Source organism: Aquarana catesbeiana, linkage group LG13, assembly GCF_042186555.1.
Source record: "Aquarana catesbeiana isolate 2022-GZ linkage group LG13, ASM4218655v1, whole genome shotgun sequence".
NCBI classification, from domain to species: domain Eukaryota; kingdom Metazoa; phylum Chordata; class Amphibia; order Anura; family Ranidae; genus Aquarana; species Aquarana catesbeiana.
In genome coordinates, this window is record NC_133336.1 from 178429831 (window position 1) to 178445570 (window position 15740).

The 15740-nt window shown below is 42.8% G+C and overlaps 1 protein-coding gene across 2 annotated transcripts in view; it reads right to left on the bottom strand.

Moving 5' to 3' along the window:
* The window catches only part of LOC141117724 (uncharacterized), a 62951-nt gene extending 53567 nt beyond the window's left edge, over nucleotides 1-9384 (bottom strand). For both annotated transcript variants that reach the window (XM_073610733.1, XM_073610734.1), the window contains exon 1: nucleotides 9235-9384. In XM_073610733.1, the coding sequence (XP_073466834.1) occupies nucleotides 9235-9268 (34 nt within the window). In that variant the 5' untranslated portion in view covers nucleotides 9269-9384. The remainder of the gene's footprint in view (nucleotides 1-9234) is intronic.
* Between the last annotated feature and the right edge of the window lie 6356 nt (nucleotides 9385-15740).

Sequence of the window (15740 nt, forward strand, 5' to 3'; positions counted from 1 at the left end):
GCACTGTCATCCTAACTAACGGCTTCACTGCCCGTTTCCTACTGCGCATACGCGAGTCGCGCAGCACTCTGTGAATGGGACGCGATGTGTTGTGGGACACACACAGTTCCCATAACACACCGCACCCCATTCCCCAGAAGACAACGCGGGGAGGAGAAGACAGAACATCACCGCGGCGTAGGAAGAGGCAGATTAGGAAGACTGCCTAGCAACAGCCATTTCAGGTGAGTTAAAAAATTATTTTTTTTCTTCCAATTTTTTAGGGATTTTTTTGGTGCAATTATTTTTTGTGGTGGACCTCCACTTTAATTATTCATACTCTGAATGGTCTAAGGTTATCAGCAGTGTACCCCAGGGTTCAGTGTTGGGACCCTTACATACAACCTATTTATACTGTAGGTGATATAGAGATTAGGATTAAAAGTACCATTTCAGTGTTTTCAGATGACACCAAGCTATGTAGTGGAAGAACATCTTTACAGGGAGTCTCTAACTTACAACCCGATCTTAATGCACTGTTTAACTACTACAATACTGGGCACTTTCACCCCTTTCTTGACCAGTCAATTTTCAGCTTTCAGTGCTGACGCACTTTGAATGATAATTGTGCGGTCATGCAACACTGTACACATATAACATTTTTATCGTTTTTTTCACTTAAATAGAGCTTTCTTTTGGTGGTATTTCATTACCACTGGGTTTTTTATTGTTTGCTAAATAAATGAAAAAAAAAACGAAAAAAATAAAATTCTTTGTTTCTGTTATACAAAAAATCCCCCTTCTTTATGAAATTTAGGAATGTTATAGAGTCCACAAACTATGGTGTATATATATATATATATATATATATATATATATATATATATATATAAAAATGGTATATATATATAAATGGATATCAGTGGAGAACAGCGAGTCCACTCTGACACTATTCCAGTCTAATAGTGAGGACAAAGTAAAGGCAATAACCCACCCAAAGTTTTAAACTATATATATATATATATATATATATATATATATATATATATATATATATATATACACCGGTTACGTAAACGGGTGACTCCACCCCCCTCTGACTCCACGGGGAGGCCATGGGGAAGTCCCCATGGCATCAGAGGGGGCGGGGTCACCCGGGTACATCACCGGGTGGCCCTGCCCTCAGTTATATAAGAACTGTCAAAGGTGAAGAAGAGTCACACGGCGGGAGCCTCCCATGGAGGCGGGTCGGTAGCAGTTTTTTTTTTCTTTTTCAGTCTGTCGCAGCGAGATACAAGAAGATGAATGGATGAATGGACATTGTGGGACATTTTTATTTTTTAATAAAGCACTTGTCCCCAAGCCGGGTTTTGTCATTTTTTAACATTTTGACACTTTTTTTGTGAAATGGTAGGGGTACATTTGTACCCTGTTACCATTTCACACAGGGGGTTGGGATCTGGTGGTCCCCTTGTTAAAGGGGGCTTCCAGATTCTGATAAGCCCCCCCGCCCGCAGACCCCCACAACCACCGGGCAAGGGATGAGGCCCTTGTCCCTATCAACATGGGGACAAGGTGCTTTGGGGGGCTACTCCAAAGCATCCTCCCCATGTTGAGGGCATGTGGCCTGGTATGGTTCAGGAAGGGGGGGCGCTCTCTCGTCCCCCCTCTTTTCCGGCGGCCTGCCAGTTTGCGTGCTTGGATAAGGGTCTGGTGTGGATGTCGGGGGGCCCCTACGCCATTTTTTTTATTTTGGCTCAGAGTTCCCCTTAAAATCCATACCAGACCTGAAGGGTCTGGTATGGATTTTTGGGGGGACCCCTACGCCATTTTTTTAAAATTTGGCGCAGGGTTCCCCTTAATTTCCATATCAGACCTGAAGGGCCTGGTATTAATTTTAGGGGGACCCCTACACAATCTTTTTTTTCATTTTGGTTCGGGGTTCCCCTTAATATTCATACCAGACCCAAAGGGCCTGGTAATGGACTGGGACGGGGGATCCCATGCTATTTTATTCAATGAGTTATGCGTTTTATCTATATTGCCGAGACCCAACAATTCATTACAGCCACGATCAATTTAAAATTTTTCCTTTAGAAACATGGGAAAAATACTATAGACACCCCCCAGGCACAATATTTAAAGGAATATTTCATTTTTATTGTTTCACTTTAAGCATTAAAAAAATCACTGCTCCCGAAAAAACTGTCGTTTTTAAAAAAAAATTTGCATTGATACATGTCGCCTGGGGCAGGACCCAGGTCCCCAAACACGTTTTATGACAATAACTTGCATATAAGCCTTTTTTTTCATGTTAGTATCCCATAGAATTTAACAGTGTTCTTGCGGCTTTCGAATTTGCCCCGAACACCACATATTGTTCGGTGTTCGCAGAACACCTTTAGCAGTGTGTTTGAGGTCATTGTCCTGCTGGAAGGTGAACCTCCGTCCTAGCCTCAAATCACACACAGAGTGGTACAGGTTTTGCTCAAGAATATCCCTGTATTTAGTACCATCCAACTTTCCCTCAACTCTAACCAGTTTTCCAGTCCTGACTGCTGAAAAACAGCCCCACAGCATGGTGCTGCCACTACCATGTTTCACTGTGGGGATGGTGTTCTTTGGGTGATGTGATGTGTTGGGTTTGCGCCAGACATAGCATTTTCTTTGATGGCCAAAAAGTTACATTTTAGTCTCATCAGACCAGAGCACCTTCCTCCATACATTTTGGGAGTCTCCCACATGCCTTTTCGCAAACTCAAAACATGGCATTTTGTTTTTTTGCTGAAAGTAATGGCTTTCTTCTGGCCACTCTGCCATAAAGCCCAACTCTATGGAGCGTACGGCTTATTGTCGTCCTATGTACAGATAATACAGTCTCTGCTGTGGAACTCTGCAGTTCCTCCAGGGTTACCTTAGGTCTCTGTGCTGCCTCTCTAATTAATGCGCTCCTTGCCCTTGAGTTTTGGTGTGTGGCCGCCTCTTGGCAGGTTTGCTGTTGTGCCATGTTCTTTCCATTTGATTATGATAGATTTGATGGTGCTCCTAGGGATCATCAAAGATTTGGATATTTTTTTTAAAACCTAACCCTGACTTGTACTTCTCAACAACATTGTCCCTTACTTGTTTGGAGAGTTCCTTGGTCTTCATGGCAGTGTTTGGTTAGTGGTGCCTCTTGCTTAGGTGTTGCCGCCTCTGGGGCCTTTCAAAAAGGTGTGTATATATAATGACAGATCATGTGACACTTAGATTGCACACAGGTGGACATCATTTCACTAATTATGTGACTTCTGAAGGTAATTGGTCTTTATTTCTGAAAAATAGTTTTATGTATATATTTTTCTAATTTTACTTCACCAACTTAGACTATTGTGTTCTGATCCATCACATATAATTCAGATTAAAAAAAAACATTGAACTAAAGGCTGTAATCTAACAAAATAGGTAAAAAGCCAAGGGGGTGAATACTTTTGCAAGGCACTGTATTGTAGCAAATTCCCTGTATTGTAATGATTGCCCGTTTGTTGCCAGCATATTGTATCAATTCTCCCTTTTGTAGTTTGCATATTGTTACTATTGCTCGTTTCTTTTATATTGTTACTATTTACCTACATTTTACATTTTTTTACTGCCATACAGTAAATATATATAAGACATTAAGGTAAATAACATTTTCACTATTCTGGACACCATTTGTATTCATTCCATACTTATCACTGAAAATATTTTTGATGTATAGAGGATCAGGTGCCACTGTAGCCTCCACTCTTCTGGAGCTGCTTTAAACAAGGCATTGGGGGCGATTTACTAAAACTGGAGCACTCAGAATCTGGTGCAGCTGTACATAGTAACCAATCAGCTTCTAACTTCAGCTTGTTCAATTAAGCTCTGACAATAAAAGCTGGAAGCTGATTGGTTAATATGCAGAGCTGCACCAGATTCCGCATGCACCTGTTTTAGTAATTCTCCACTACGGAGTGTCTGTGTGTATGTGTGGAAAGTTCTCAACATATGGTACAACTTGACTGCAATCAATAGACTGGAAAGGTTTCTTGGATTTATTTAACCACTTGCCGCCCGCCATATAGAAAAATTACGGAGACAAAGTGGTTTCAATATCCTGACACACTGCAACACCAATCTAGGTAAACAGTCTCTGACCGAGACTCTTTACCACATGATCACGACAGATCACAGTGTAAACAGGAAGAGCCGTTGATCGACTTTTCCTCACTTGCGTCTGTCAGACGCGAGTAGAGGAGACCTGATCGGCTGCTCCTCTGACAGGGGGGGGGTCTGTGCTGATTGATTATCAGCACAGGCCCCCCGAGGATGCCCACACTGGACCACCAGGGATGCCACTAGGACCACCAGGGATGTCACCACCAGGTATGCCATCCTAGACCACCAGGGGTACCAATCAGTGCCCAGAATGGATGCCAATCAATGCCCACAATGGGCATCACAGATTGGCAGGCATTATTGTTTGGCACTGATTGACATCCATCCGTACCATCAATTAGTGTACATCAGTGCCACCTATCAGTGCCCATCAATGCCCATCCTTGCCACCTATCAGTGCCCATCCATGCCACCTATCAGTGCCCATCTGTGCCACAGATCAGTCCCCACCCATGCTGCCTATCAGTGCCCATCTGTGCCACCTTTCAGTGGATAAAAAGAGGGGTGGTGCGATGTTGGTCTAGCGAGTATGGTGGACCCACAACCCAAATGCATCAAGGTAAATGGAAAATTGATCCTCTTACGGGACTTTAAAGGGGACACCTACTCATGAGTAATAAGGAGTATAAATAGTATAGGTTTGTTGCAATTAATTTAGGTATTTATTAGGGTGTAAATCTGGATAGGTCTAAGGTACAAAGGGTACACGTACATAGGATACAGGATGCATAATACAAACACAAAAATTGTATAGCAATACTGTATGCAGAGATCCACAATCATAGAACTCCGGTACATATGGAACACACATACGGGGAGTACACGACGCGTTTTGAGATAAACACTTCCTCGGGGGTGTCTGATTGGAATCAGCAAACAAAAAGGTATGTCTATAAATCAAAAAGACAGTTATAAACCAATTGTACGGTGATATATATTCAAAATCAGCATAAACATCATAAACATCAAAAGAGGTATAGCTCTTGTGGTACAGACATATAGTATGCATATATGATCTAACTAGAAAAAACAGTGAGGTACTGACCATAAAGTATTGCTTGAGGGACATGTATTTGGGTACTGCATCCAATAAAATCATTTGAAAGGAGGGGGGTGGAGGAGATAAAACACCACTGAACTTCAGTATATAGCTCGCTCCCAATTCACGTCTAGCAGGCCTAGTGTGCCCAGACCCAGCGGGGCGACCAGGGGGGTATTCCCCAACAGAGGGCATCAGAGAGCCACCAGTTGAGTGGAGTGATCCAAGGTGAACTCCAATCTGTGAAGGAGCTCACCTTGGATCCTTCACAGAATAGAGCTCACCTTGGATCACTCCACTCATCTGGTGGCTCTCTGACGCCCTCTGTTGGGGAATACCCTCCTGGTCGCCCTGCTGGGTCTGGGCACACTAGGCCTGCTAGATGTGGATTTGGAGTGAGCTATATACTGAAGTTCAGTGGTGTTTTATCCCCTCCACCCCCCTCCTTTCGAATGATTTTATTGGATGCAGTACCCAAATACATGTCCCTCAAGCAATACTATATGGTCAGTACCTCACTGTTTTTTCTAGTTAGATCATATATGCATACTATATGTCTGTACCACAAGAGTTATACCTCTTTTAATGTTTATGCTGATTTTGAATATATATCACCGTACAATTGGTTTATAACTGTCTTTTTGATTTATAGACATATCTTTTTGTTTGCTGATTCCAGTCAGACACCCCTGAGGAAGTTTATCTTGAAACGCGTCAGGTACTCCCCGTATGTGTGTTCCATATGTACCGGAGTTCTATGATTGTGGATCTCCGCATACTGTATTGGTATACAATTTTTGTGTTTGTATTATGCATCCTGTATCCTATGTATGAGTACCCTTTGTACCTTAGACCTATCCAGATTTACACCCTAATAAATACCTAAATTTATTGCAACAAACCTATACTATTTATACTCCTTATTACTCATGAGTAGGTGTCCCCTTTAAAGTCCCGTAAGAGGATCAATTTTCCATTTATCTGTGCCGCCTTTGCAGTGCCCATCAGTGCCACCTATGTGTACCCATCAGTGCCACCTATCAGTGCCCATCAGTGCCACCTATCAGTGCCCCATCAGTGCCGCATATTAGTGCCCATCATTGGTGCCTATCAGTGCCACCTCATCAGTGCCACTTCATTGGTGCCCATCAGTGCCGCCTTATAAGTGCCCATCAGTGAAGGAGAAAACTTACTTATTTGCAAAGTTTTGTAACAGAAACAAAAAAACAAACTTTTTTTTTTTTTTCTGTCTTTTTTTTTAGCAGAAAATAAAAATCCCAGAGGTGATCAAATACCACCAAAAGAAAGCTCTATTTGAGGGAAAAAATTGATAAAAATTTAGTTTGGGTACAGTGTAGAATGACCGCACAATTGTCATTCAAAGTGCGACAGTGCTGAAAGCTAAAAATTGGTCTGGGCAGGAAGGTGTATAAGTGCCCAGTATTGAAGTGGTTAATATAGTATAAGTATGAAAAATGGAGAATATTCTTTGGTCAGATTGTTCATATTGACAGTATGCTGACTAAATCCAAGGAAAACCAATCCTACTGAACTACAAATAAGCCTGTAACACAAAGGACTCTCCCAAATTATACCAAGATCATATCTGTGTGCTGCTATGAGAGAAAAGACTAAAATAAGTGATTACAACTGAACTCCAGGCAAATAGCTACAAAGGTGAAATGCATATAAGGAAGTTGGTTTACCTGTCAAAGGATGTGTATTTCAGTCCATTCATTCTGAGATTTACAGTTTGGCTACATAGTACAGCCCTGTCTGGCAGAACAGGAGACCTGATTTTTCATTGCTGCAATTAAGTAATACTTGTAGGTCTTGTCCCTCCCCCACACTGTGACTGGACAGTAGCAACAGAAGCAACTTGTGGGTGGGCCTCCACACCTGTGCATGCGTGGGGGTAACTCTCCTCTTGTTTGCATGTTCATGTGAAAGTCAACATTGAAGGGGTTGTAATCCTTCATGTTTTTTTCACCTTAATGCATCCTATGCATTAAGGTGAAAAAACACCTGACAGTGACTGGCCCCCCAGCCCCCCCCCCCCGTTTTACTTACCTGAACCCTGGAACTTGACCCATGGGGACGCGCTGTCTCTCTGCCTGGGGTTCTCGGCTCTTGATTGGATAGATTGATAGCAGCGCAGCCATTGGCTCCTGCTGTCAATCAAATCCAATGACAGGGGGGGCGGGGCTGAGTCATACATTCGGCAGCTATGGACGCCGAATGCTGGATTTGGGAGCGCACCCACAAGGTAACCCCCTCGGCTAAGCACTTTCCCGAGGGGGTTATCTGTTGTGGGGAGGAGCCGCGAGAGCCACCGCGGGACCCCCAGAAGACGAGGTTCGGGGCCACTCTGTGCCAAACGATCTGCACAGTGGAGGTAAGTATGATATGTTTGTTATTTAAAAAACAAACAAACACCCTTACAATCAATTTAACCACTTCAGCCCCGGAAGATTTTACCCCCTTCCTGACCAGAGCACTTTTTGCGATTCGGCACTACTTCACTTTAACTGACAATTGCGCGGTTGTGCGACGTTGTACCTAAACAAAATTGATGTCTGTTTTTCCCCACAAATAGAACTTTCTTTTGGTGGTATTTGATCATCTCTGCGGTTTTATTTTTTGCGCTATAAACAAAAAAAGAGCGACAATTTTGAAAAAAACACAATATTTTGTACTTTTTGCTATAATAAATATCCCCATTTTTTTTTAAAGCACATTTTTTCTCAGTTTAGGCTGATATGTATTCTTCTACATATTTTTGGTAAAAAAAAAAAACGCAATAAGCGCAAAAGTTATAGCGTCTACAAAATAAGGGATAGATTTATCATTTTTATTTATTTTTTTTTTTACTAGTCCTGGCAATAATACAGCGATCAGTGCTATAAAAATGCACTGATTACTTTAAAAATGTCACTGGCAATGAAGGGGTTAACCACTAGGGGGCGATCAAGGGGTTAATGTGCTCCCTAATGTGTGTTCTAACTGAAGGGGGGAGGGGACTGACTAGGGGAGATGACAGATCTCTGTTCATACTCTGTATGAACAGACAATCTGTCATTTCTCCCCTCAGAGAACTGGGAGACACAGAGATCCCGGTTCTCGCTGTGTTATGAGCGATGGCGGGAGGGGGCGAGCAGCAGGCGAGCAGCGGGTGCCCCTATTGGCTGCCTTAAGAGCTGATGTAATATGATGATGATTCGCCTGCCCGTGCCATTCTGCTGCAGTATAACTCCGGCGGCTGGTCGGCAAGCGGTTAAGGTGAAACCGGCTTAGTGATGAGCCCTACACCGTGTGCAGTAATGCATTATACAGAGATCCTCTGTAAAAAATTCTGTCCAATATCACTAAACACCTTTGCGGGATTAATGTTGCAAATTGTTTTGCACGCACTCCAGCAATGGTTTCATGGTGTTCCTTATGGTGACAACAGAGAACCATGCCTTGAATAATGCATGTTGAAACCACCACTTGTAGTCTGCATCAGAAGCCCCTTTGCAGGGTGACAAGGCAAGGGTACATTTAGGAAACATTCACAGATAGTTGTCACCCTATAACAGGAATTGCCGGAACAAGGACCTTCATGGCAGAATCGACACATATTATTTAAATAATGCTGCAGATTTTAAGATAATAAACATTAAACATTACTTTCCTTAAATTAACATGTTAAAGCCTTAATGGGAGTTTAGTGGTTAAGTTTACATATACTTGGGGCAATTGGGGCATTGGACTAAGAGGGATTACCATGACAGTGCTATATAACATTGTTTGCTAAATGAATCCACAGGAATTTTCACTTTGCCAAATTTCAAGCAAAATTAGCAGTCTGTATACTTGCAATAAATTCCCACTAAAAATTGTGGGTGATATGAGATGACTCCCCAATCGTTGATATAATATGTAGATGGGTGGCTGAAGCCACCAGCATCTACCTAGAACTGAAATAAACATAAATTATACATTACTAATTATATATATTAAAAAAACAAAAACTTGTTTAAATTTTTCCTTACCCCCGGAGATCAGCACGAAGTAAACAAGTGTCATGCTCTATACAATTGGAGCTGCAGAAAAAAAAACCTTAGAAAAGAACAAACTCTCATCTACACATCGGAAATATCTCTTCATGAAGAAGTTACACCCCCACCCTTTCCGCACTCAGATTTAGTGTAGTAGAGATATTGTAAATAGAGCTTTATACACGTTGACCCAGATATGCCTAACATGACGTAACAGGAGGTTGGGTTTGAGGTTTGTTATCAGGCTGGAGGACAGCAGACCAATGTGTGCCAGGTAGAATGTTTTCCCATTGGTGAGCCTTAGGGCCCATTCACACCATTGCATTGCCTTAGAGATGAACTCCAGAGTCTACCTCACCCTACTCCAGATCCTCTTCTCCCCATCATCAGTCCATTGTAAAATGGCTAATTAGATTAAAAAAGATTAAGATTTTAACTACCAATAACATCACTAGTAATGGCCAAAATCCTTGCCATGGCTGGATGCTGGGCGGAGGGTCCTGTGTGGGGCCACAAGTCATTTCCAATAGAGCCCCATTTACCTCACAGAACTAGATATCCCATCAACCTTTGGGACTGTAGAGACACACTTGGGCAGTGACAGGGGGGTTCTTTTCTCCATGTCACCACCCCCTATTGCCAAGCCACTGTCACAGTCAGGGAGGAGAAATACAGAGGGATCTAATAAACAATCCACGCAGATATTTATGTCAGCCCTGCATGAGTGAAGACTATGGGGGTCATTTTACCATGGTAGTCCTGCGTAGGCGTTTTGGTACAACTGCATAGCTCCCAACTGTCCCTGATTTGGAGGGACTGTCCCTGATTTGGAGCAATGTCCCTCTGTCCCTCATTCCTCCTCATTTAGCAGTATAGTCAGTGTTTATCTGGCGCTCCAGATGGAGTAATCTTTAGGTGTATAGTCTGTGGCTGTAATTGCTGGATGGTGATGTATCCATAGAAAGGGGTATTAAGGGTTAAAAAGGAAGGCATCCTTTAGAGTGTGTCCAGAACTCTGCAAGACATGTAAGGAAAAAACAGGGAGGGGGAGGCGCCGACCTGAGTGTAGTATTAAAATGATGACTTTAATAGGATAAGATTAAAAACCCTTACAAGATGATAGAAAATGCATGCTCGTCAAAGTAAAGTGCAGTCCTGGCATTCCATATGGCTCTGTGGGTCCCACCGCTGTTCCGGATAGCTGGAAAGGATCGAGCAGCTGGCTGGAATGGATCACAGTGTTTCTCCAAGGAACCAAGCAGCTCCACACAGACCAGCATGGACCGTGGAACAGGAAGTGATGTCACCGGCGTCTGATTGGACCTAGGCAGGGCTGGAATCTTGTCAATCGGGGCTGCAGTGATGAAAGGCTACTCGCTCGGAGCTGACTGCTCCTTCTATTGGCCTGCTGCCCTCTAGAGGAGGACAGCTATATATACACAATGGAGAGCATGTGGGTGTGGCCATGGGACTGGAACTTCCAGCAGACCAATCAGTAAACAATACATTATAGGAAGGTGAAGCAGGGGTTAACAGTCTCTCTCTTTTTTTTTTTTTTTTTCTTTTCCTTTTTTTTGTCAATCCGAGACTGTATATATTAGTAAAAATCCAGTATATGTACCATAGTTTGTAGATGCTATAACTTTTGTGCAAACCAATCAATATACGCTTTTTGGGATTTTTTTTACCAAAAATATGTAGCAGACTACATATTGACTAAATTTATGAAGAATTCTGATTTTTGAAAAAAATTATTGGATATGTTTTATAACAGGAAGTAAAAAATATATAATTTTTTTTTTCAAAATTGTCAGAGGTGATCAAATACCACCAAAAGAAAGTTCTATTTGTGGGGAAAAAATGACACAATTTTATTTATGTACAGCGTTGCACGACCGCGCAATTGTCAGTTAAAGTAACGCAGTGTCGTATCACAAAAAATGGCCCCGTCATGAAGGGGGGGGTTAAATCTTCCTAGGTCAAGTGGATGAAGAAAAAGGGGCCAAAAATGTTTCCCTTACTTTCTTTTGCAAAAAAATATCAAATAAAAATATCAGGACAGTGCAAACACCTTCAAAATGACCCCTTTTTTTAAAGTAGACAATCCAAGTTGATTTATTTTTTTGCCACATTTAAAAAAAAAAATGAAAGTGATTGTAAAGCTTTGTTTTTTTCTTTTAATAAAATAATAAACATGTTATACTTTGTGCATGTCCATGCATTGTTTTTATGGCCTTTTGTCAGTTGCATTTTGTGAGTACCCACTTTTATATAAAACATTTTTATTATTAAATTATCTTTGGTAATGCACTAGGTGTGCGCGCCTTCCATTTCTGTTTTTCATGTATTTAGGGGGGCTGCGGGGGGCTACATACAGAAGGTTTTTTTTCCTTACTGCATAGATAAAAAAACTTCTTCCTTTACAGCCACTTTAAGAAACATGCTGGTATAAAGCTGGTTAAGGTAAGCTACGAAATGGCTATATATGGCAGATATATGTATTGTTTTGCCCGGAGTTCAGCTTTAATGTTATCTCAGCTTTTGCATGCATTGTGTTAAGAATCCCATTCATTTAAAATTATGAATGACACTTTTTTTTTAAAGCAACGCACTGCAATACACAGATCACCCACATCTGTATGTTGCTGTGTGCTAGATCTCATGTGAGCTTCAGTGCATCGTGTTGGTGCATTAGGGTGCTATTTAAAATAAATGGCGACGCACCAGTCTGCAGTACATATTGCAGTGTTTGCGGTGGTGCTTAGTAAAACATTGTTTTACAGAACATTTTTGTAATGCACTGGTGTGTGTGCTTCTAAGAAGTTGACAAAGTGTGCAAGTGTCCCTTTTGCTGCCTTGCATTTTTATTTTGTTTTTGCATACTTATTAAAAAAAAAGCATTCTATGCTTGAAAATTAGTTAAACCCCCCAAACATTATATATTTTCTGAAAGCAGACACCCTGGAGAATACATTGATAGCAGTCTATATTTTAGAGCAAAAATTTATCAAGCGCAAATTGTCAGTAAAAAATGAACTATTACCCAGTAAGAAATTAATATATTACCCATTTTTTGGGTAAAATATAAAAAGAGGTTGCTTAGCGTAAATAGATACCCAAGATGTCAAGCCTTAAAATATTGTGCAGCTGAGAAACAACACCAAACTTTGGTATCCAAATTTTCCATAAGAATCGTTTTAAAACCCTTTACAGGACATCAGTTTGGAGTTAACTGTGAATAAATGTAAAATGAGAATTATTGCTGTCACTCTTATGTCTGCAGTGATATGTAATATGTGTGGTGCAATTGATGTTTTTGTACATGGGTGCCCCCAACCTTTGCATTTACATATATACATGTTTGTGTGTAACTGTAATTTTTTTTACCCTTTTTTTCACTTAACTTTATCTAATAGCCCCCCTATGTAAAAGCATTTTTAGTTTGACAGGTTCTCTTTATGAGACCCCAGGGGCGTGTAGATCATAATCTTTTAGCTTAGTCCCTGGACACAGCAGCCAGGAAAAGCGACGGGATGAAATCTTTATAGCTTCCGGGTTCTTATTATCTGGGGTTTCTGGGGTAGATCAGCAAACAAGTGTTCGCTGGTCTCTCTACCCTCTACAGCTGCCATGCAGGTCCCTGGCCTGCAGATGAGACAACGGAATCCGAGAAACATGGTAGGGGGGAATCTCACAGACAGGGGTGGATGTACCGTGGGGTCTGTGGAAACTTCTACCTGAAAGTCAACAGCCCCCCCAGCCACCAGCATGGGACTTATGTCAATGGCAGAAAATGGGCTAAAGTGTCTGTCCACTGAAAAGCGATATTTCAGTCTTCGGTAGAAGCTGGACCATTGAAGCATACGTATAGCCAAACATTTTCTTGTGTTGCTGTTTTGGGTGGCATAGGGAAGGTTTTAACATTCCTGTCAGTTTGTGTTTTGCTGTCTCTAGCTCGCTGGGGAGATTTCCCTTCACATCCTGTCCTGCAAATGCTTTGGGAAGGGAGAAGAAGTCTCTACAAAAAGAGTGGAATTCCCCTCTTGGACAGTTGTCACTAAAACTGGTGTCCCCCATTGGAAGATTTCACTTCAGATTTTGTTCTGGTGACAGTTATAAAAAATACCCATCACTTTCTGCCTCAGTGACAATCAGTGACAATGGTGGTCAGGACATATAGAGACAGTGAATCTTACCTACCAGGGACATAGACATCAATACTCTATCTCAATCTCTCTATATATTATTTAAAATATACTTTTAACTCTACATATATATAAACCACCTGACAGTCATTAATATCTTTCATGGACTCAATTGGAGAGGTCTGTTTGAAGCTCTCAAGCTTCCAACTACGCACATCTACTGTTCCCAGTATGAAGAGTTCAAACTCTTCTTTTCTATTGATTTATTTATTTCAACTATGTAAAAATGTTACAGATGGAGCTAAAAAAGGAATTATCTCAGGGGGATCTGTTGAACTATTTAAGCCATAGTAAGCCGGGGGCTGAACAGTCCAACTGTAAAATATGGGTGGATTGATTCTTTATTATTTCTCAGTATAATAAAAGAAAATATGTATTCTTTTGGGGCGCATTCGCGCGAGTGAAGGAGATGGCTGCTTGAGATCTCCGCTCCGCGCCGCTGGCACACAATAACCGGCCGTACAAAGCACAGAGCGCATATCGCCGCCTGACACACACAGCGGCGGCTCCCGGATCCCCTCGGGCCGCTTCTGGGGATGTATAAAGCGGCTAAAACGAAGCCCAGGAACCGGCAAGCTCACAGGCCTGCTCCAGCCCCAGGGAAGGTGAGAGGCAAGATGGCGCCCGACCCCCCAGAGCCAGACGATACCACGCAGCACTCTGCAGAGGATCCTGCATCTCCAGCTGACAGCCTGCAGCAGTTCCCCTCAGTCCTGGTGAGTCCTCTCCCCACAGACACAGATAACATGCTAGCTAAATTCCGCAGCATAGTCAGGGACGAGATCACCGTGGCCTCCCGCAAGCTCTCCTCTGACATGGTGAGGGGGCTCAAAGAGATAGGCCACCGCACTAACCAGCTAGAACAGCGTATGGACCTGGCCACTACAGTACTAGAGGGACATGAGGAAGAAGTAGACAAAATGAATGCTGAGATTGAACTTTTAAAGGATAAGCTGGAGGAGGCAGAAAACAGAGCTCGCAGGGACAATCTCCGCATCCGTGGCATCCCTGAGAACATCACTGATTTACAAGGTACAGCAACTGCCTTTTTTCAGGAACTGGCCCCTGGGATTCCGGTTGACAGATTGGAATTTGATCGCATACACCGCTCCCTAGCCCCTAAACCCTCTGACGGCCCACCGAGAGACGTTATCATTAAATTCCATTTTTACCGTACTAAGGAGAAACTCTTACAAGCCGCCAGAGAACAACAAAACATCTCCTTTCAAGGTAACCCCCTACAACTGTTTGCTGCCCTATCGCCAGTTACAATCGCCAGAAGACGGGGCCTCAAACCCTACCTGCAGATTCTGCAAACCCAGGGGATCAGGTACAGATGGGGGTTCCCCTTTAAGCTATCATTTTCTTATCTGGGCCGCCAGTTCCATGCTACCTCCCAGTCTGAGTTGAGACGCCACTTTCAGGAATTACACCTAGATTTGCCCTCATCCCCTGCGGAAGCATCGTCCTCTTCCTCTAAACCTGGAACTGCCGGGCCTTCTCGCCAGCTCTCACAGGTCTCCCAGCGATCTATGCTCGGATCGCAGGCGTTAAGGGATCTTCAGGCCCAAAGGTTCCACAAGTCCAACAATGGCTGAAACCGCTTCTACAACACCTCTTTGAGTGACTTAACTTGTTTCTATGCAGCCCGGACCCTAGGTATGACCGACGAACTTGGCCTGCCCGCAACCACTTGCTCCCGGAACAAACGTGCTACGCTGAAGAGAACTCCCTGCTCTTCCTGCACCATCTATTAAACCTGGCTCGTCAGTTAAGGTGATGCGTCCCGCTATAGACTGCCCCAGTTGTGTGATGGCAGTCAGGGATGTTGACCCCCCCTTCAGGCAATACTTAGCAGCATGAGTTTTGGAAAGCCACTACCCTTTTCCCATACGGCTGTTTTCTAGAAAGACAGGAACTGGCTTGTTATACTATCCTCTCCCCAATTTTATTTATTTACTTTTTATTTATCCTCCTTTTTATTCCCTTGCACCAATGTCTCCGGGACTAGTATATCGTTAAGGAGTAACACACCCCTGTAAGACGTATCTTTTGATTGGTTGGGCGGGGCGGCTGTGGTCTTTGTTCCTGCCCACGGGTCCCTCGCCCACGCCTGGTGGTGCGGGGGACCCGTGGGTGGGCACTGCCTGAGTGGGTCTTTTGGCCCACCCGGCGGCGGCATGTTTTTGCCCGCTGCCGCCTGGGGTCCTGAAGTTGCAGGTAAAGAAACCTTGTTGTTTGATTAGAGTTATTTTTATACTCTTCTTGGTTGTTTTCCTTCTTTTTTATGCTCCT